The sequence below is a fragment of the Anneissia japonica genome, unplaced genomic scaffold (genome assembly GCF_011630105.1).
Source record: "Anneissia japonica isolate Jap-2015-1 unplaced genomic scaffold, ASM1163010v1 scaffold1128_len1000024_cov185, whole genome shotgun sequence".
Lineage (NCBI taxonomy): Eukaryota > Metazoa > Echinodermata > Crinoidea > Comatulida > Comatulidae > Anneissia > Anneissia japonica.
In genome coordinates this window covers 391567-414425 of record NW_022705247.1, presented here as the reverse complement: position 1 = coordinate 414425, position 22859 = coordinate 391567, and the positions used below count along the sequence as shown (strand labels likewise).

Below are 22859 nucleotides of genomic sequence, written 5' to 3'. Positions count from 1 at the left end.
GGATGAATGGGACTTAATGGTGGTACCTGAGACAGTTAACTCTAAAAGTCAGAGGCATCTATAAAATATTGAAAAAAATATAACTCACTTTTACTTGCAAGGGACTCATGGCTGATTGATCTATGCGTTCTCAATGTTTTAGAATTTAGAACCTTTTCTACATTGGTAAAGAAATAAATGTATTTGAGAATAACATTTCGTAAAGGCATTCAGGGGGCATTATTGGTTCACAGGCTGAACTAAATCCACCTGAACACTTAGCGGGCAGTAGAATGCAATTCATTATTGAGATTATTTCCTAGCAATGGTTACCATTTTCCACATAAAGGTCTTATTTAGGGGTCCCAAGTCTCCCGTGAGTCACAGGAATCGCCAGGAATTCAGTAAGGCCTTTTGCTCTTCCTCAAGCAAAACTATCCAATCTTCCACAAGTTTAGGTTATTTGCATGTTTTTGATTACTGATCTCTACTATAACAGCTAATGAGCAATCCAGCTATAGTGGAGATCAGTAGTTTTTGCTACTATATCAGTTTTCGAAAGTAAGTCAGCTGAAAATGGGTATAACCACTCACAGCAAAATATAATTAGATGTGTTAAGAAAGCTCATTTGATCAACCTCCCAGAAGTTCTTCCAACTTGGGACCGCTGAGATCTCATATGCATTCTGTTATCTGGTTCTAATGGTGCTATTCCCTTTCTGTAATTGTCCTGAGTGTATTATTTCCTAACTACTGAACCTTTGTCACATTTTTCTTTGTAGCCTAATAAATTATATACTCACCGACTATCATTATTGTATGCCAATGTTGGCAAAACATATCTGGCACAACTTTCAAAGTTCCAAAAATGGGTCTAGGTGATGGAATTGAGTTGTTTCTTTGAGTTGAGGTGCCATCAATGTTAACACCTAAACGTCCACTATTTGCATTTCCAAATGAATAAATATGATTATCTAGAAAGGAAATGTAAACCATGAGTATTATTATGTAATAAATATCGCAAATTTGTTTTATAGAGGTGGAAAGTATTTTTGTAATGTAATTTTCTTTTTTATTTAAAATATTTATCACACTATAATCCTGAGCTTTCTATCATTCATTGGCTGTGTTATATCACTTATGTTTATACACATTTGCTGAAGATTAATTTACAAATAATGAATGTTTATGAGTGCAATGGGAAGATTATTTTCATGAGTTGAAAGATTAACTGTTCCATTAGACGAGGCGGATCCGAGTCAAATGGAAAAAATGGGTGGAAAGAAAATGCACTAATGGAAATAAAAATTCACGGAAGAACTGAATTTCCATGATGACGAAATGGGGTAAATAACCTATGTCACATGATACAAAATCCACCAATCAAATGACAGGGATCTATTTAGGTGTTTTATAAAACGTATTGACTGGTATGTCAGCTTGTTGGAGAGACAATTCAATGGGGTTTCACTATATTTAATATGACTTTCCCTATGTGTAATTACATTTTATATTCTGTATCACACAGCATTCAAGGTATTCTTTAAGGGATTTCATTGGCCAATTGTTTATTCATTAAACATTGATGGCATTATGTATTGACAACTAAAAACAAAAAAAACCCCAAAATATGTAGCTGATAGGCCTATAAATAATATCTATCGTACCAGATGTTGATACAACTGTAAACTCATTGCCACAGCTGACCTTCTCAACCATTTTACCACCGAGTCTGCGTGTGATTTCACAAATAGTTGACCTTTTCTTAAAGTCACCGACCCCCAACTGTCCATACCTGTTACTCCCAAACGTAATCAAACGACCAAATTCTGAAAGAAAAATAAATTACTGCATTGTACTCAATACTGAGACAGAATAAGGGACTTGTAAAACATTGCATGCTGGTACTCGGATGCGAAAAAAAGGATGTAATCTTGTATTCCGTATTTGGATAAATGGGCGGACCGAAAATAAACAATTTCAAACAATCACTATGCTCACATTTTCAAAGCTACGAACGTGTACAGAAACTGAGTCACGTCTACCGTTGACTAGTTAGGCATGGCTAAAAAATAGTCTCCCTAATAAAACGAACCTAAAATATATAGAATAGACCCTATCTAGCTTAGCTGTCGAGACATCGCCAATCATGTGACTTGCAAAGTCAGTCATGCATACAATAGTCTCCCTAATAAAACGAACCTAAAATATATAGAATAGACCCTATCTAGCTTAGCTGTCGAGACATCGCCAATCATGTGACTTGCAAAGTCAGTCATGCATACAATATCACACATCAAATTTGATGTGTTAAATCGTATGCATGAATGATCAGGCAGTGTTTGCCCAGGCCCTAATCCGAAAAAAAAAGAAATTGAGTATGGGACGCCAAATGAATCAGGTATGGCGTGCACTAAGCACAATAAAGAGTAAATAACCCAAAATTAGGGTCTAGAACCCAGGCTACCATACTAATAGTGTAAATAGTGTAAGTTGTTTTCATTACATACTGAACATGCTATTTGTACCACACTATTAACTTCCTTTGTCAAATGCCTGCAATTTTTCCATAATAATAATGGGCATGATGTCATATCAACCCATATATGGGCATGATGATGATGATACAGACAAATCAAAAGTATTTGTCACAGTAAACATACAAATAGGAACTTTATAACCACCAAATGCATTATTCTTTCTACTTGTATTGTGAATGAATGTAAATTTTGATGACTATAAATTTTAAAGATTGTCTAATTTTTATGAGATATCTACTTCTGTTGACATACTAATTTTGTTGACCCTTTAAATCTGCTATCTAATTCTGTTAACCATTGAACACACAGACATAGGTTTGTTAGTTTGACATACCATCAATTACAGCTGAATGTGTCTGACCGGCAGACACTCGTTCCACATGGTATCGAGTCAAAGGTTTAACGATGCTTGCAAAATATTGGCATGGAATATCATAGCACTCCTAGAGTAGAAGGAAAATTCATTTATAATCTTTGTAAGTATTTTGAAGTACACTATGAGCATAATAATATTGTACAGAGATTAAGACTTATTACAATTTCTATTATTATCAACACTCCTAACACTTTCCCAACAAAAAAAAATTTATGTCCTTCCTTCACAATATATAATATTCTCAACTTTTATTTGACGCAAAGCCAATATGCCCTTCCCTACATCACCTGACTTTTTTTTAAAACGTTTTTGGCATTAATCCTATTTTTATCATCACAACATCACAATTAATATTAATCTGCCTCTTGAGATGTAAGTTCCAATAGCAAAAATGTCCCAACTAACACTGCTGTATGACAGTCAGTACCTAAAGATCCCTAAAAGCTCTAACCAAATACTTATTGAATTTTGCTGTCTTTTGCAAGAGTATACTTGGCTGTCATTGACTGGTAATTGACTGGTAAAACTTAATACTTAACTTCACTGCCTAGGGGTACTTATCTGTGGTTGTTTTTAAATGCTTATACTTTGCACCTTTCTTTTATTAATTTTTTTCATTCACTTAATAATACTGTAGTTTGTAATGTTCATGTGAATATTATCCCCATATTAGCCCTTGATCACTTGAGCAATGAATAAAATTGATATGAAATTTTTTCTTCTCTTACCTTAACTTGTCTCTTCCTTAAGCCAGCAGTGACAGTGTTAAAACCTAGTTTATTGTGTTCATTACTTCCACAAGCTAACAAACGTCCATTAACTGTCAGAAAAAATGTCCCATCTGATCCTGCACATATTGCCTTAATCAATCGACCACCCCTTATTGGTACCTATAATGAAAATAACACCACAACCAATGATAACATAAAGACAATTAATACTAGAATTGAACGATATCATACTTTTTTCATACCAAGTTCTATAAGAATTTTCAACAGCAAAGCACAGAGATAAAATATCAAACATGTTGAACTATACATTTTACCCAGTTTCTTTTATATTTTTTCTGATTATATTTCAGATCTATTTTTTGATATGCATTTTATACTGGTTTAATGATTGTCATTTTTACATTAGGATCTCTTTTATTATTTTTATCTATGATTTTTAATGTCTTTTAACATATCGTATATATATTTTTATGTTTTACTTATTTTAATATATAAAGTTAAAGGTAGAAGAATTACCCATAACTCGCAATGTCATGTTGTGGTGAATTGCATATGAAGTGGGCAGTGACTACCTAGGCACTTATAGAAGCTACATGTTCACATTGTTCCACAACGACAAGGGGCTGAAATGAACTATATCATCACCCCTACTGTTGATGCAATGGGTTCTTTAAAGTGCACACAAGCCAAATGTGTACACTGGACCTCCATTTTAAGTCTTTATCCAAGCAAACTTGCTCTTACCAACAGAACCCTGGGCGAAGAGCAGCTGGAACCAGCGCCAGTATAACAATGCCAATCCACTGAGAAAAAATATTCACCTTTTGAGGACTGGCATAGTCTTCTTCATCTCCAAGACCAAGACGACCTAGAATATTGTAAAACAAGCCAGGAATTACTACAAGTACTGAGTGAATGTTTTGTATAGAGTATGGTGACACCGCCGCCGTCGGTATGAAGGGCCTCGAACAGGCCTATGAATTTTCTGTTTACCACTCGGTGACGCTACACTAACTTTATTGAACGTTTTGCAATTGTTTGAATGAATGGAATAATTTTTGGTAAATAATCATTACAGCAAATTTTAGTAAACATTATAGTTGCCTAAAAGTAAAATTAAGACAGTCGAATGGATTGCATATATTCTTAAACATGAGTTTTTCTCTTGTTCCAACTCCTGGGACGACTTGCTGTAGTACTATATTGCTGTCAGCACCCATCAGGCAATTAACAAACTGTAGTGTCGTGTAATGAAACTTCCATTTCTTGGCCTATTGCGCTTCAAATATCAGAAGAGATAAGACGAAAATGACTTTAATAATCGATTAAAAATAAAATAATCAATATTTCTTTTATTGTTTTGTCGATTTTGAACATATATAACTATGACATATGAAAATTTCATCCATGTAGCTTGTATTTTTGGCACAAATAAAATAATGCCACAAACTACAGTAATAATATGGGCACTGGTTCGAGCGGCACTCTCGTCTATGGTTTTCAGATAATGGGCCATAAATCATAGGCCCAGTGTACCCAATTGCTCATGCACAATAAAGAACACAATATATCTTTTGAAAAAAGTGCCTGTTGCGAGGCAGGCAAGAGTGAGTGGCACAAATATACCAGGTAGCTCAGACACGAAGTGACCTTTCGGGGAGAAGGATGTTACTGTATAAGCTACAGTAAAAGCAAATTTCCAGGACAATTCCAGGTCAAATTTTCCAAATTTCAAGGACACATACTGCTTAACAGTAAAATATAGGCGATTTTAGGATTTACTACAAATACGTAGGCCTATGCTATACTAATTTTAAATGCATGTTAGTTGAGTGTATAACAAATTTTATCCAACTCTAATTTGGAGGCGATGGATCTGTCTCTTTTTCTCACACTCTTGGGAAATTCAAATGAGTTCCCACAAGTATAGGAAAGTACCAGTGTAAAGTAAGGCAGGACTGAACTGGAGTAGAATACTCTCTTTGGCACACAAATGTGCACGTACAACAATGGTCTTATCTTATTGCTTAAATGTGTCAGTGTCTTTTGTTTTACCGGCGAGCCAGAATAACTCGGTTCTTCTGTGGCGCCATGGGGTCGAGTACACACCTGTCCACGATTGTAGTTCATCAAATGATAACAGCTGTGGCATAGTTGACATATATAGATATACAGAAAGTGTTCTTCGATGGGTGTACGTTGCAGAGACATATTTTATTTCATATATATTTAGGTGTATACATGTACATGTTTAAACTTGTATAAACTAATGATGTACTGTATTATTAATTAATTTAATTAGTCGTATGCTCTATAGTTCTCTACACATCATCATACTACTGTATTATTATTATTTATCATTATTCATTACTATTGGGCCTATTATTATTAATATTAGGTCTATTATTATTAGGAATTAGTTATTAATCTTATCTCTGTATTTGGACATTTATAATGCTGTGGGCCTACGTACACTTTATAATCTACTATATACGCATGTCTGGAGAGTGATGAAATACTCAAGCGAATTCACAGGGTTGAGCACATGCGACGAGACCTGTTAAACTGAAGTTTAAGTTTACTATTACTGTTTATAACACACAACACAAAGCAAATAAAAACACCATAGCAGATATCAACAAAGTTAATGATTATGTTTATCAATGTCTGAATTAAAATTACATGCAAACATAATTAATATACGAAATTATAAGAAAGTACCACTTTACTAAAATAAAAACAACTCCAATCACTGAATTGCAGAAGTTTGTCTGAATCACTGCCAGCCAGTCGGCCACTTTCAGCATTTGACATTCTTTAGAATTGTCTTCGATAACATTCCTGAATTGGCGGCGTACAAATACATGACCTGCTTCTCCCAAGAGTATTGTGGGAACCTAATTGTGGGAACGTTTCTCATTTAATTGACTGTCACTGGCAACCTGCTGTACTGGATAAATGGTAAATGATCAAATTTCCAGGATGTTCAAGGACAATCATAAATTTCAAGGACTTTCCAGTACTGAAATATGCTCATTTGTTTTTCCAGGAAATTCAAGGAATTTAAGGACGCATATGAACTCTGACGATATTCCATGGATCGAGCGCTTCAGTATAAAGCACTATATGAATTTAACTACTGTACATTAATGTATTCTAAATTACACATGGGCTCATATAACATTCCGAAGAACTAAATTACACATGGGCTCATATAACATTCCAAAGAAGAACTGTGAGAAATATACAATCATTTGAACATATTCTACTTACCAAATTCTCCACAACCCCATGAGTAGACCTCTCCCTTTTTAGTCAGAGCCACAACATGGCTGTCACCGCAAGATATCTGTTGGACTGGATTACCGCGGAAGAAATCTACAAGCACAGGGTACGAGACTTCATCTCCATATTGAATATCACAGCCAATGCATCCATAATAATCTAAGCCAAATGTATAAACATCTCCATCATCTGAATAAAACCAACAAATCATGAAATCAAGAAAAACAATTATTTAATGTAAAAATTATATGCAATACAATAGCTGCAATTAACAAGACCGTTCCGTGGCAAATCATTGTAACTTGAAATTTTCACTTTTGGAGAAAAACAGAGTTAAATTTTGTATGTTTGTAACTTTGCAATAAATTGTCGTAGCGTTTTGAAATTTTTCAGGATTATACATCTATAGACTTTGTGATTATATGTAAAATTTTAATTACAACCGTTTGTTTATTGCAAAGAATATTAGCGATAATTACAGATACGTTGTTTTGCCTCGGAAACATGTCAGGCTCTGTATGTTGCAAGTGCAACATATTTTTTGAATATATCACGTTTGGGGCAATCATATGCATTACCCAGCTTGTTCATATATCGCTGTTAAGATATTGATATAAAAAAACCAACAACTATTTGATTTTGCCTTGCCAAACTTCATCCGAACAAGATAATTTTTTGATAAGCCATTCCGTGGCAAAACAACGTATCTTCATCGCAGATACGTTGTTTTGCCGCGTAATCTTGTAGTTACATTGTTTTGCCATGGAAAATCACTAGCTTTTAAGTTTTGTGCTTAAAAATAGGTGGTGCTATCTCCGAAACTACTCATTATTGAGACCAGACATTTTCCCAGGTCATTCAGACGTGTTTAATATACTCCCAAATGATATTATCTCAAAATCGACAAAAATGTCAGTTACGTTGTTTTGCCTCGGGACGGCCGAACAGTTAATGGGAGGCTGTAGTCAGATTCAGACAACCTTTTGTACTGACCTGTGACACAAGCTGTGAACTCTTCTCCGCAGGAGACACTAACGACTGCCATTCCATGGAAGGCATCAACCTTCTTGGGTGCTTTGTATGCTGCTTTATCCCCGTGGCCCAACAGTGCTACTGATGCCTGTCCTCCCTGGGTGTTCTTGACATTGATAAATGATAAAAATAATATTAATAATATTAAATATGTAACAATATGTAATTTATAAACTATTTTCAATAAATAAATAAGAAAGAGCCATGATGTTCAATCTTCATTCCCAAAAATGACCAAAGAATGTTGAGAATCTTGGCCCTTCCTTTATTTGTCAGTATATTTATTAATTGGAACATAATCAATGCATCTGTAAATTTACACTTTATCATTCATTCATTGTGTAACGTTTTATTCAAAAATTGAATACATTCTCCACAGGAAGAAAAGAGCTAGAACAACCTGATGACAAAGGATCGATCATTATTATTATTATTATTATTTTTTATTTTTTTTTTTCAACACTTTATCATCAGTTATATTTATTAACATCATCCTCATCATCACTATTACTATCCTTACCATCCAAGTGTACAGTTCGTTCTCGACGGTAACTACAGCAAAGTGGTTGTGCCCACAGGCTACCTGTACAGCGCTATTACCAGCCTTGAAGAGGTCAAGCTTATGAGGGGTCAGTCTTCCCCCTCCCCAGTAGTACACCTGTAACCAATTATACAAAACACATGGTAATTATAATTTTTTTAATTTGATTGATTTTTTAAAGTGATTTTAATTGTTTTAAAATTTAATTTAATTTTTTTGATGACAATGATGATCGAAAATTGTGTGCCACTTTCAAGATAAAAATGATACTGTGTAATCTAAAGCCAGGCACACATTGCCTCAGTGATCATCCTTAGTGAGTAGAGTAACACAAAAATCTTAACAAATTAGTACCAAAAACCATGGGATTGGAGGGTAACTTAAGCGGACACCAAGCTACCGCTCCACTCCTCTATGTCTGCAGCACAAGAGCCAATCACTGGAAGAGGAGATCAGAATGTTTACACTTTTATATCACTACTAACCTCACTAGTCTTCGAAGTTACAATTGGCGTGGCTTCATTTGATGAGGAACTCTCGAGCCTAGCTTTACGAGCAGATTTGTTCAATTCCCATACTTTTGCCTCCATTTCTCTAGAAAAATATATAAATGCACAAAAAATATTTTAATTTACTCCACAACATGTTCTTAACAAAACAAACACACATACTGACCAATATTTAAATTTCCAATCGAACCATCACCTAGAACACAAAAGATCAGTGTTACTCTCTTTATTATACCAAGCTGAGAACATTATAAGGGAAGAAGACAAAATTAGAGAAACTACCCACATACACAAAGTGTTACCGGCAAACAATTATCCCAAGTGGATGCAGAAAGCCCCACAAAAAGTAAACTTAAGGGAGAAATGGCAACATTATTAGATATACATGTGTCACAGAACATTTAAATCAACACATAGAAATAATTTCAGCAGTAGCAGAACATTGCAAAATCACTGGACCTAACATTAATTGGAATAAATAAAGTTCTAACTGAAGAGACTAATTAATTTTAAAAGGAAAATAAAAGAAGCACAAGAAATTACAATGACAGCACCACCATTAAACCAAGATTGCGGATCCATATACAATAGCCTTTACGTCATCACACTAATATCAATAGTGACGTGTCAGTAAACCACCAAATTCAAACGGCTGACAAAGATGACTTTTAGAAGCTAAAAAATAATTCTGAAAGTTAACTTACAATCTTTTATATTCTTTATATGGTAGTTAATAAACATATCATCAGTACATTACAAAGGTTATGATTGAATAATAATAATGAACTCTTACTTTCCAAGGGTTTTTAAAATTGGAAAGTCCAGTATTTCTTCTGCAGATGGTCTTTTCTCAGGTTCCTATAAAAAGATTAAAAAACAATGAATTCAAATGCTTTCTAAAATTGTATTACATTGTGTTTATAGACTGGTTAAAATTAACTTCAGGCATGCAAATTATCCTAGGCTTATGTTTGTTAAAAGTGTATACATCCTCTTTAATGTTCATCACTAATTCACTGTGATGATAAGCTACACCATTGTTTGAATAACAGCCTTGACAAAGAGTACTACAGTGTTACGTCATGATTCCATGTGATACTACTCCATTGCTATTGTTGCAATATGCGTTCAACCGGATGCCATTTTTTCCACAGACAAACCATTGATCCAATTTCTAATGTAATTATTAAGATGTTGTATCTTAGTATTCCTTTTTAAATTTTAATTGATGATTAAATGTGTGTTCGATTATATAATGCGAGCTTCTGTGTTTTTAGTACATTTTGATGGTTAAATATTAGATTTTAAAATGCATTCCAGAAAGCCTATGAAGTCATTCAGGCGTAATGAACAGTAACCAACATTTGGTTGGTGACAGAAGGCTCCAACTGGCATGGTGACGACACGACCGTGGTACTCAATATCCATGCACACTTGAAAATATGTTTCTTAATGTGATGTTATACAGCTGCATAAGGTTAATGTTGGAGATAATCTGCTTATGTAAAAACATGATAAGCTGTGACTTATTTTGATACCTTTTCTAGAAGTTTGCTGACTAGCGTTTTCATGGTGTCAGTATATTCTGAGCTGATTTCTTCAATGTTGACATCGTTCTTCACAATTCCCCAGACTAACTTCAAGGCATTCTACAAACAAAAATCATAAAAATTCTGCAATTAACAAAGTTGTTGGTCCAGTGGTTATGATACCAGACTAGTTAGCCGGAGGTTGTTGGTTCGATTCACACCCAAATCACTTGCAAGAATTTCGCACCATCTTTTTATTTTTGTAAAATATTGTAATATCAACAGTGAATTTAGAGCTAGAGTAATCTATTATACCCTCTTATGCATACAATTGAAGATAAACATTTCTCACCGAAGCGTCAAATGTTTTCTTGAGAGTAAGCAGCTCATACAGTACACATCCCATTGCCCAAATATCACTCTTAGCATTGTATCTAAAATAAGGAATATACAGTATTTATTAAACCATAAATCAATTCAAAACAATATTTATTTCTCTTTATTTTCTTTCAGAACAATAATAATACAAATAATATGGAAGAAGAGGGGCTTATTTCCAGAAATCAAAGCTTAAATAGGGCAGTCCAACAATGAATATAAATATGGATTACTAAGCTATCGTATAGCTGAGGCTAAAATTCCATTATTAAGGGTAATGAACAGAAATGTAACACACTTAAATAGTTAACAAACAAAGAATAATTGAAACAAATGGAATACAATTCAAATAGATTCATTTTTGAAAACATTCCAGCTATTATGTAATTATTTAGCAGTTCTGGAATGACATATTTTCTAGAATTATTCCAATTTGTACGATTAAGGTTAACTACAAGTACATTTAGCATAATCATTGTCATTTTCAAAAGGCAAAGAAAGATCAATGTCAGCTACCAAACTTATAATTGCATGCAAGATCGATGGTCTATCAGATAAACTCACTGTTGCCCTTTACAAAGCTCAGGTGACATATAATATGGAGTTCCCACTACCTGCAAAATAATGTAATATAGATTTACTTCTCATCAGTCTGAACTTGTGTGTTTAATGCACTGCATGCTCAAGCGATATTTAAAAATGATTCACATACAATTTTGAAGGCATTGGGTAAAAAAACTAATGGAAATATTGGCCTCTTTTTTAAAAACATGTTCAACCACTGACATTTAGGGAGCTTACGAGTGCATGACGATGGTAGAATGTAATGATGTCACTATAAATCATCTGCGCATGCAGGAACGTTAAGTTCTCCTCATCGCATGTATTCTAGGAAGCAATTTGGCCAAATCTGCGTATGCATAACTATTTATAGTGCACTGCGTCGACTGACTATCTACAATGAATTCATCTGTGCTCTGAATAAGCACCTGCCTGAAACAACGTCGCATGCTGTTTGTCAGTGGCAGTCTGTGCGAATTGTTCATTCTAGGGTTGCATAATTCATCCAATCATGTCACAAAACTGTGGCCAAAATGAAGGCTGGCCTTTAAATACACTAGTGAGTAGAAAAAATCTTGTATTCAATAATGTGCATACAGTGTTAGTAGTTTCTTTGTATGCAATACAATGAGAATTTATAGATATGATTGGAACTATCATGCTTACATTATAGATGATGAAACACCACAATGGTACTTACTGATTCAGCCATTTCATTCTCCGTATCAAGGAGTTTGGAAATTCCAAAATCTCCTAATTTGATGAGACCAGATTTGGTGAGAAAGATGTTCAGAGTCTTGATATCTCTTCATTAAAAATGAATTATACAACATTTTTTTTTTTTTTTCATTTAGAAAACAGATTCATGATACGAATATTTCAAAGGGCAGTAACAATTTCTCTCCTAACAACAGAAAAACGATAGGGAAGACAATGGGGCTAGAGCACCTATATATGCACTGGAATGGATAGTATTATTTTCAAGGGTACCAAGAATGAATTGGTAGGTTTGGGAAATTTTAAAATCTCCATATTTGTTGAGACCAGATATAGTGAGAATTTTTAAAGTTAATTAAGTCAATAAATCATGTATGTCGATTCATGCGTACAAGGGATTGAGCAGATTAGAAGAACCACCCACTTGATTCCTTTAGTCAACCAATTATAAGACACCATCATCTGCAAAATCAAAAATCTGCAAAAATGCTAAAAGTGAAAATATAACTTTGAATTAGTCATTTAATAAATAGAACTACAGGCCTAAGTTATCAAATCTTTCAATAAGTTACAGATCAACAAATTTACAGACGTTTTACTACAAAGATCTGCTGCCAGAAATTTTATGTGAACGCATAGACTCATTTAATTGATTGATCTGAAATGTTTTCCCGTTAAAATTTTCAGCAGAAAGCCAAACACATTGAAATGTAAAGCCAAGCTAAAACTATCAAGTTGTTCTAAATGATTAAATACTGGAATCTTGGTTTCCTCGCCAATGACATACAATGTTCAGACAAAAAAAGTATTTTTTACCTGTGCAAGATGGCATATTCGTGTAAGTGGCACAAAGCAGATGAAAGCTGAAAGAAGTACCATATGACAAGCTGAAAGAAAAAAGTAGAGTACATTATAAAATATTCACAAGCATCACATATATAAAATATAAGGTAATCACAAGACAGTGAATTATGAATATTTCAGTTAAACATGCATAAATGACAAGTTAATTTTGACATTAGGGCTATGATTTAAAGCTGTATCTCATTACAGTATAATAATATTAAATAAACTACAATAATAAGGTCAATACTAAAGCACCAGGTATTATAGCATAAGTCAAGCATATTCTATCAAGTAAAGTATATTGCATTTACTCACTTCTTCAGCAAGCAGTTGCCCATTTTGTTTATTAATCTTTTCATAAAGTGTTCCACCTGAAAATTAAAGGAAAGAAACCAATATAAACATAACAAATTAAAGAATAACAAGATTTCAAGGTTTTTTATTGTCCAAAAAAGGAGATTTCTGGTGGGAACATTTTCATTTCATTAAAATACAAACATACACAACATTTATTTATTGGTTAATTACTATGATTTATGGTTAGTATACGAAATGACAACAGCACTTTTAAGACTAACCATAGAATGTATTAGTCCACAGAGTGAACTTCATCTGGAGACACTGTGGATGAAAGCTACAGCTAATAAATTTTATAGTTACTGTAGTCTTAAAAGTGTTGTTGACATTTCTTATATTGCTCTATAATAGCAGACCAACACGGCTACACCTTTTATTCATCATGGTATATAAAAATGTAAAAGTGCACCCTTGAGATCATGGTCTTGGTTTAAATCTACAGGTTGTATCACCAGTAATGTTCTGTCTACACTATGTAACAGATACAAATGGTTTTCCCAAATATGAGCATTATATGACATCATCATTCCCATATATCGGAACATCACAGTTAAAACTTCATAGTGTGGACAGGGCATCAAGCTGGTTTTCCACAAGGCAAATTTATTCGTGCGTATTGAAGGCGTTGATTCGGTTCCTGAGCTCTGATTGGTTGCACACATTTTTTGCTTCGCAAAAAGTAGAAACAGTTCAAACTACCAATTTCGCTGAAGCGAAAAACTCCGATAGAAATGTGACAACATTTTGGATTTGTGTGAATAAATTCGCCTAATGGAAAACGGGCTTTAGGCCAAATTCAGTCCACCTAGCTTTTGATAGGTACCAAGAGCTTCATGCTCACTTGACACTCATCTTTATTCCATCATTATGTGTTCAAAAATGACCAAATATAGCCGTAATAATACTAAACTCAACATAATCTACACCAATTAATAAATTAGAATGTCTAGAAAACTTGAATATTATAATTACCATTGGCATACTCCATTTCAATGAAGAGCGTATCTTCATCTAAAAAGTGATTATAGTATGTAATAATGTTCGCATGATTTAACATTGAGAGGATGTCTATTTCATTTTGAGCACCATGTCGTTCTTTTAATGGACATCGCTTTAAGTTTACCTCCTTCCACACAACCAAACAGTTATCCTGAAAAAAAAAACACATGGGTCCACAACTTGAGTTAATTTTATTTTTTATTCAACTTTAATTCACAAGTGATGACCCTTTCTTGCCATTGGCCTAGTCCTACTAATACAGTACAACTAAAAAAAAGCTGGCTTGTTAAATATATAACTATATAGACCTAAACAGGTCAAGAGCTTAGCGAGGAGGCTAGGCCAGACTCTATAGTCTGTAACTATATAAATAAAGAATTATTAATATTATTTATTATTAATATATTTTATTTGTTCAATCAATTATTTTTAGGCTGTAGATATTGCTTTAAAGACTTTACATTATTCTGAGGTGTTGATTGGTGGAGCTGGCCTAAACCTTAAACTTCCGTCTTGGTATCTTAATGCACTACAACATCAGCATGTCAGATTAATATCTACAGTGCTATTTCTAACAAAGGCCTATTTTGTTTTTTAATACCTGGACATATTTTATATTACATGTAATCAGTATATTTTCAATTATTTAATTAATCTCAAAACTTTTATATTTGTTAAATCATTCACAGCACTGTTGCTTCATAGCATATTATTTGTTGGTTTCTATCATTAATAGGCCTAGCCTAGCCTAAACAGGTCTAGAGCTTAGCTATAGAGGAGGCTAGGCCAGACTCAGCATTTATTAATTGGATGTGGCTAGGGTTACGGTAAGGTATCTCTGCTTCCGTTTGCTAATGGTAAATGGCTTTATATGTCACCATCACCCAATGAAGTGGATGCAGATGCCAGTCAACTTGCTCCCTAGCAAACCCTCCCCTTGCAATCTCTACCCCTCGACAAGCTCTCCCCTTACAAACTCGCCTCTTTACGGTAGATCTTTAATCAACTATACTTAATTAATTGCCATTTTTAAATGTAATTTATTTGCAAACGATAAAAAAACTAATTCAAATTTAGAAAAATCTCTCGAAAAATAGATGCGTAGAATCCTAAATACTTGTGTTGTTCAAGTCCTCAATCATCTGCAAAATCTTAACTTTTTTTTTATCTTAATCTCATAAAAATATTGTTTTTATATCAGCATAAATAGCTCATTTCATTTTAAAGAAATCCATCTATTATTATTATTATAGCACATTCATTGTCCGAATTTGAGACAATCTAGCGATTTACTCTTCAATAGTAAGTGGAATTCAAAATAGAGGGGGCCCTGTACAGCAAGTCACTTTTAAATGGAGGGTCCAGACTGCCATCTCAACCCCATCATGGTTCGGGCTGGTACCACATTGTATGACTATGGCACTTCTTAGATGGCCGGCAAAAATTCTCAAACCAAAAAATTAATTATGAATTACAATAAAGAAAATTGCACCTTCATTAATATATCATATTAATTAAAAACACAGGCAACAATTACTCTCGGTCATTAGGCCTGCTTGTTTACTACCACCAACAGTCCCAAAAAACCCAGTGGCATATCTTATATGATCCACTTATGTAATGTAGTAAGCGTATATTCATGAATTGGCGGCATACAAAGGGTAATGACAAACGTAGGCCTATTTTTTCCGTTCATCTGACAGGGAGAGCGTATTCCATGGCAAAAGTGCCGTTTTAAATAACTAATCACATACCATACTATTGGGTCATTCCGTGCCAACTTAACAAATTTTCAGAAAATCATGGCTGGGTACCGTCTCAGATTTTCTTGAAACTCGGATATAATGTGCACCAACATGTCTGAAGAACAAACTTTAAATTTGACTTGCCAATTCCAAGTCGTTTAGAAGTTACGGCCATTTGAAATTTTAGGGTCATACCCCTTTTTAGCTCTCAATTATGACATATTTCTAAAGTTGCATTTTCAATTAGCCATATCTTCAAACAGAATAAAGATAATTAACTGAAAATTGATATCTAGACTAACATTTGGCTGTAGAACAGGAATATGACATGACTTTTGGTATACCGGACCCCGTTACGAAAATATCTGTTCGTAAAGACCCTAACTTATTTGGTTGCATAATTTTTCTTCCATTTTTAGACCCCCATTAAAATACCCAAATCAGTTATTAAATGGGTCTTATGCAACAAATTATTAATATATAGTTAGAAATGTTTCACCACAAAAAATTCCGGATTTTTAACTTATCATTTTAGGGGGTAATCGTAGGTCAAAAGGTCATTCGGGACAAAAAATGTACAAAAATGCCTCGTTTTCAGGTGAACTTTGACCCTGTGGGCAAGTATGCTTGTTGTTAAAATTTGCACCATTAATTAATTTATAATATGATGATCAGATTTTCCAAATATCAGCTTGGTGTATTTATCCCTTCATGTTTAAAAAGCGATTTGAAAAGGGGTATATTTCTCAATTTGTGACAGTATCAGTGCGTAAATGTGACAAAATTAAATTTTTGAATAACGATAATATTAAAAATAATCTGCCTAGACCCTTGAAACTTATAATTCTAAAACAACTTTATATGCGTATTTCAGGCATGCAGTTTGTTAAGGGATATAATGTTTCGTTAGTAAGATATGTCCCCCAAAAAATGGCCCAAGTGCAAGAATTTCGCAATAAAATTGTATTACTATTGATTTCAAATGAGCATAATATTATCTGTGTGAACTGTCTAGAGCCATGAAACCTTTCATTCTAAGACAACTTTTTGTGCTGATTGCAGTTATGCAGTCTGTTAAAGGGATACATTGTTTAATTAGTAAGATATTTTGCCCCAAAAATGGAAAAAGCGCAAGAATTGCACTATAACATTGTGCGACTATTTTGATATTTAAAATGAGCATAACATTGATAGTGTACAGTTCAGAACCATGTAACCTTATATTCTAGTACACATTTGTACACTTATTTAATTCATACAGTCTGTTAAGGGATACAGTCTTTAGTTAGTAAGATAGTTTGCCCCAAAAAATGGCCCAAGTACAACAATCGAGCAATAACATTGTGTGCCATTGAATTTAAATGAGCATAAAACACTTTTGGTGGCCAATATATTAATAATTTAACATCGTGTCCCTTACCACCAGAGTGCATGACTGAAATAAGCACAAAAGGTTGTCTTTGAAGCAAAATTCTCATGGCTCTAGACAGTACAATGTAAAATGGCTCAAGTGCAAGAATTGCATAGTAACATATATTTTAAATATGAGCACAATATTATCCGTTAGACTGGGTTCCAGTCCCTAATCTTTGTCTTTAGATCTATTTTGACACCAATGGCGTTCCATATTACCTATTTGCTTGGCGTTTCATAGCATACTTTTTCTTGGATTTCTAATTCGCATAAAAGTTTCTCGATATATACTGTCGCTGGTGGCGCTCTCCAAAACTTAACTATATAACTAGGAAAACCTATAATTAGAGACTTGTGGCAAGTCTATATTATCAGTGTATTACTGCCTACAGCCATAAAACCTTTAATTCTAGGAAAACCTTTTGTGCTTATTTCAGTCATGTAGTCTGGTAAGGAACACAGTCTTTAATTAGTAAGATATTGTACCGACCCCAGAATTGTGAAATAACAGTGCTTTTTCACTATTCTCGCACAAGAGCCACTTTTGGTGGACAATATATTAATAATTTAACATCGTGTCCCTTACCACCAGAGTGCATGACTGAAATAAGCACAAAAGGTTGTCTTTGAAGCAAAATTCTCATGGCTCTAGACAGTACAATGTAAAATGGCTCAAGTGCAAGAATTGCATAGTAACATATATTTTAAATATGAGCACAATATTATCAGTTAGACTGGGTTCCAGTCCCTAATCTTTGTCTTTAAATCTATTTTGATTTTTTGGTGCAAATTATCATAGTAACTAACCACTCTATCCCTTAACAGATGGCATGAATTAAATAAGCATACAAATGTGTACTAGAACATAAGGTTTCATGGTTCTAAACAGTACACTATTAATGTTATGCTCATTTGAAATACTGTATATCAATATATAGTCGCACAATGTTATTTTGAGGCAAAATATCTTACTAAACAATGCTTCCCTTTAACAGACTACATACCTGAAATCAGCACAAAAAGTTGTCCTAGAATGAAAGGGTTTCATGGCTGTCTAGACAGTACATGGATATCATGTTCATTTGAAATCAATAATATATAGTAAACACAATTTTATTGCACAATCTTGCTCTTGGGCCATTTTTCGGGCAAAATATCTTTAAATTAAACAATGCATCCCTTTAACAGGCTGCATAACTTCAATCAGCACAAAAGGTTGTCTTAGATTAGAATGAAAGGTTTCATGGCTTTAGACAGTTCACAGATATTATGCTCATTTGAAATCAATAGTAACACAATTTTAATGCACAATTCTTGGGCTATTTTTGGGGCATAATATCTTACTAATTAAACAATTTATCCCTTTAACAGACTGCATAACTGAAATCAATACAAAAAGTTGTCCTAGAATGAAAGATTTCACGGAAAATATTATGCTCATTTGAAATACAATTTTATTGCCCAATTCTTGCACTTGGGCCATTTTTTTTGGGGGGGGGGGACACATATCTTACTAATGAAACACTGTATCCCTTAACGAACTGCATGCCTGAAATAAGCACATAAAGTTGTTTTAGAATTATAAGTTTCAAGGGTCTAGGCAGATTATTTTTAATATTATCGTTATTCAAAAACTTACTTTGTCACATTTACGCACTGATACGGTCACAAATTGAAAAATATACCCCCCTTTTCAAATCGCTTTTTAAACATGAAGGGATAAAGACATCAAGCTGATATTTGAAACATCTGATCATCATATATAAATTAATTAATGGTGCAAGTTTTAACAAGCGTACTTGCCCGCAGGGTCAAAGGTCACCATGAATACGAGGCATTTTTGTGCATTTTATGTCCCGAATGACCTTTTGACCTACGATTACCCCCTAAAATGATAAGTTAAAAATCCGGAAGTTTTTGTGGTGAAACATTTCCAACTATATATTAATAATTTGTTGCATAAGACCCATTTAATAACTGATTTGGGTATTTTAATGGGGGTCTAAAAATGGAAGAAAAATTACGCAACCAAATAAGTTAGGTCTTTACGAACCAATATTTTCGTAACGGGGTCCGGTATACCAAAAGTCATGTTATATTCCTGTTAACTACAGCCAAAAGTTAATCTATATCAATTTTCAGTTAATTATCTTTATTCTATTTGAAGATATGGCTAAATTGAAAATCCAACTTTAGAAATATGTCATAATTGAGAGCTAAAAAGGGGTAGGACCATAAAATTTCAAATGGCCGTAACTTCTAAACGACTTGGAATTGGCAAGTCAAATTTTGGGTTTGTTCTTCAGACATGTTGGTGCACATTATATCCGAGTTTCAAGAAAATCTGAGACGGTACCCAGCCATCCCATTTGTTGAGTTGGCACGGAATGACCCTGTTATATAGATAAAAATATGCAGAATTAGTGCCATAAATGGGGAAAAATTGATGATGACTTTATTTGGTTTTATTTTTTCTGTCGGTAAATTATATAATGAATATAAATGGTTAGTTAATAACCATATTCTATAATACATGTTATTAATATTTAATATTAGCCAAGGGGGCAACTTGGTTAGGGGCGACTTGGTTGGGAGGGCCACTTGGTTAGGTGGCGACTTGGTTAGGAGGGGAGAGTTGCCTAGGGACGACTTTGTAGGGAGCGACTTTGACTGCCATTTTTAAAATAAAAAAAATCAAAAATCAAAATACAATACATTTTGCATGAAGTTTGAAATACAAAGGTAAATCTTAGACAAAACTTGTGTACATACGGGCTCGCCATAATCTGTGTACAAGTTAGAATATTTGTGTATGAGTTGTGGGTACACGTTGGCATGGGTACAAGTTAACCTTTATTCAGTCTAAGCCTAGGCTAGGCCAAGGACAGGTCCTAGCCTACATAAGTAGGAGGATAGGTGGCTAGTTAGACCTCCTAAGGGTCCTACAAGTACTAGACTCATCTAGGCAACGTACTACTACTTCCTTACACTAGGCCAGCGATTATTAATTAGGGGCTAGGCCTAGGCCTAGCTTTAGCCTAGCTAGGGTCCAGACCCTATCTCTAGGCCTAGCCTACCAGTTCTAGCCTAGCCGGCTAGGCCTATGGTAGGTCAGGTAGGATACCTCCGTTTTTCTATATAAAACAGCTTCACCAAATGCGCCTCTACCAAGTACACGTATTGGTGTATACAGAGCTTGCTGAAAACTATCGCTAACTGCTAGGCCTAGGCCTTGTCCTTCGGTTGCTGCAATATCAGCGCCAATCAACGATGAACCGGACGCCATGTTGTTTATCGGTTGCGCCGTACGCGATTTTTTTTTCCGTACGAAACATTTGCCTGCCAACCTTTGGGTCTGTCTCTTATACACATCTAGATGTGTATAAGAGACAGGATTTATGGGATGTAACTAACTGTGACCTTCTTGGATGTTATTAAATGTTAGTATATTGTCTACAACAACAACAGAGTACCTCCTGTTATAAAGTGTAGATAGGTGCAGTAATACCAAAGGCTGGAGAGAAAGAGGATAGACTATAGGCCTAACTACAGGCTGAGGACTTACATAGGCCCCTCCTTATATAGGCCTGTGGTCATAGGCTGACACCGGCAGTCACGCTTCATGGACTGAAATTTTTGGGGAAAAAATGGGACAAAATTGCAGCATGAAATGAAAAATAGAGTGCATAAGCTAAATATTATTAAATAAATAATATACCATTCCGGCGTTATTGAACTTGTCTAAACTATCATTGTAATGTAATTATGTTAAATAATAATAATAATAATAATAATAATAATAATAATAATAATAATAATAATAATAATAATAATAATCATTATTTCAGCATTAATTACATTGGCTAAGTCTTTTAATGAAGAACCTACAGATACCGTACTATTTAATAGGCCTATAAATAATAATCGCCCAAGGGGAATATCTTTTGTGTTATTTCCCCTTTAACGTCGTTTTTTTAATTGTTCTCTAATTCCTCCATTGTCTAAGTTCCCCTTAAGATACAGGTAATAATAATAATAATAATTTCAGCATTAATTACCTTGGCCTAAGGCTTGAATGAAGAACCTCCTATAAATAATAACTAGCCAAAGGGGAATATATTCTGTTATTTCCCCTTAACATCGTTTTTTAAATTGTTCTCTAATTCCTCCATTGTCTGAGTTCCCCTTAACGTACAGGTAATAATAATTAATAATAATATTAATAAAATAATAATAATAATAATCATTTCGACATTACATGTAATTGGTCTAGCCTTGTAATCAAGAGCCTGCCAATTTGAAAATAACTGACACCCTGTTTCATTTGAGCAGTGATGAAGAAAAACGCGCTTTTCCTTAGGCCTACTCTTTTTGCTTTTCCCAGCAAGCGTTTTTAGTACTTGTAGGCCTAGGTAATTATGCAAAACCCAGGCCTAACTAAAAAATTCAAATTGTCATAGCATGGAGAAAATAAAATTTATTTTCTCCATGGTCATAGTATGTAACTCAAGTTAAAATAACACTTTTCATTACTCGTGCAGCTTAATCAAATATTATATGTCATTTTAAACGACCCATTGGTATTAACATGGTAACATCAATGTATTTTTAAGAATTAGACAGCGACGTTCTATCAGAAGTTGTTTTGTAGACGTTTATCTGCTGATGACCTTTTGACCTCCTGAATCTACAATGAGATTTTCGGGTCGATTCAGCCGAGACGGCCCGAGTGGAGTTTCATGTAAATGTTTCGTACGGAAAAAAAAATCGCGCGCCGCGCCTGTAACTTCTATGGAACGCCGGGAGTGCCTTCAGTGAGCATTTTTCAATTCAATTCAATTCAATTCAATTCAATTCAATTCAAGTTCAATTCAATTCAAGTTAACATTTATTTACTTCCTTTTTAAATCAGACAAATATATTACAATTGATTTAAAATAAATTGAAGATGCAGGAGAGGAAGAAGGCAAGAACCCGAGAAGATAAGAAAAATCCATCTTGTGGAGGGACAGCCTGAAATAAGAGGGGAAAAAAAATGAGATTAACAAAAGAGACAAAAAGACAAAACAGGACAGAAAGGGAAAAAAAACAATAAATTCAAAACAAGTCGAAGACAGACCGACAGACCGCGCGAAAGGTAGCAACCAAGTGGAGATGGAGGAGATTGAATAAATGTTAACAATTAGTAGTCAGAAGTTAAGAGTTTTTTGAATTGGTTAGTAAAAATTTTAATGGAAGATGCATTTATCAAGTATGAGGGTAACGAGTTCCAAAGTTTGGGGCCAGAAAATCTGATGTTGTGCTGGAAGTAATTGGTTCTA

General features: G+C 34.1%; 1 protein-coding gene across 2 annotated transcripts in view; it reads right to left on the bottom strand.

Moving 5' to 3' along the window:
* The window catches only part of LOC117105448 (serine/threonine-protein kinase Nek9-like), a 28595-nt gene extending 7737 nt beyond the window's left edge, over positions 1–20858 (bottom strand). The window contains exons 1-19 of one of the 2 annotated variants that reach the window (XM_033246584.1): positions 20663–20858; positions 14354–14531; positions 13340–13395; positions 12995–13065; positions 12162–12267; positions 11465–11514; positions 10875–10956; positions 10532–10642; positions 9787–9851; positions 8970–9078; positions 8464–8601; positions 7905–8049; positions 6900–7100; positions 4448–4494; positions 3624–3785; positions 2854–2962; positions 1647–1808; positions 783–953; positions 19–157 (exon numbers count right to left, since the gene is read on the bottom strand). In XM_033246584.1, the coding sequence (XP_033102475.1) occupies positions 42–157; positions 783–953; positions 1647–1808; positions 2854–2962; positions 3624–3785; positions 4448–4494; positions 6900–7100; positions 7905–8049; positions 8464–8601; positions 8970–9078; positions 9787–9851; positions 10532–10642; positions 10875–10956; positions 11465–11514; positions 12162–12267; positions 12995–13065; positions 13340–13395; positions 14354–14531; positions 20663–20824 (2241 nt within the window). In that variant the 5' untranslated portion in view covers positions 20825–20858 and the 3' untranslated portion in view covers positions 19–41. Of the gene's footprint in view, positions 1–18; positions 158–782; positions 954–1646; positions 1809–2853; positions 2963–3623; positions 3786–4447; positions 4495–6899; positions 7101–7904; positions 8050–8463; positions 8602–8969; positions 9079–9786; positions 9852–10531; positions 10643–10874; positions 10957–11464; positions 11515–12161; positions 12268–12994; positions 13066–13339; positions 13396–14353; positions 14532–20662 lie in introns of those variants that run through there. The other variant, XM_033246583.1, reaches the window with a different exon arrangement.
* Positions 20859–22859: the final 2001 nt, after the last annotated feature.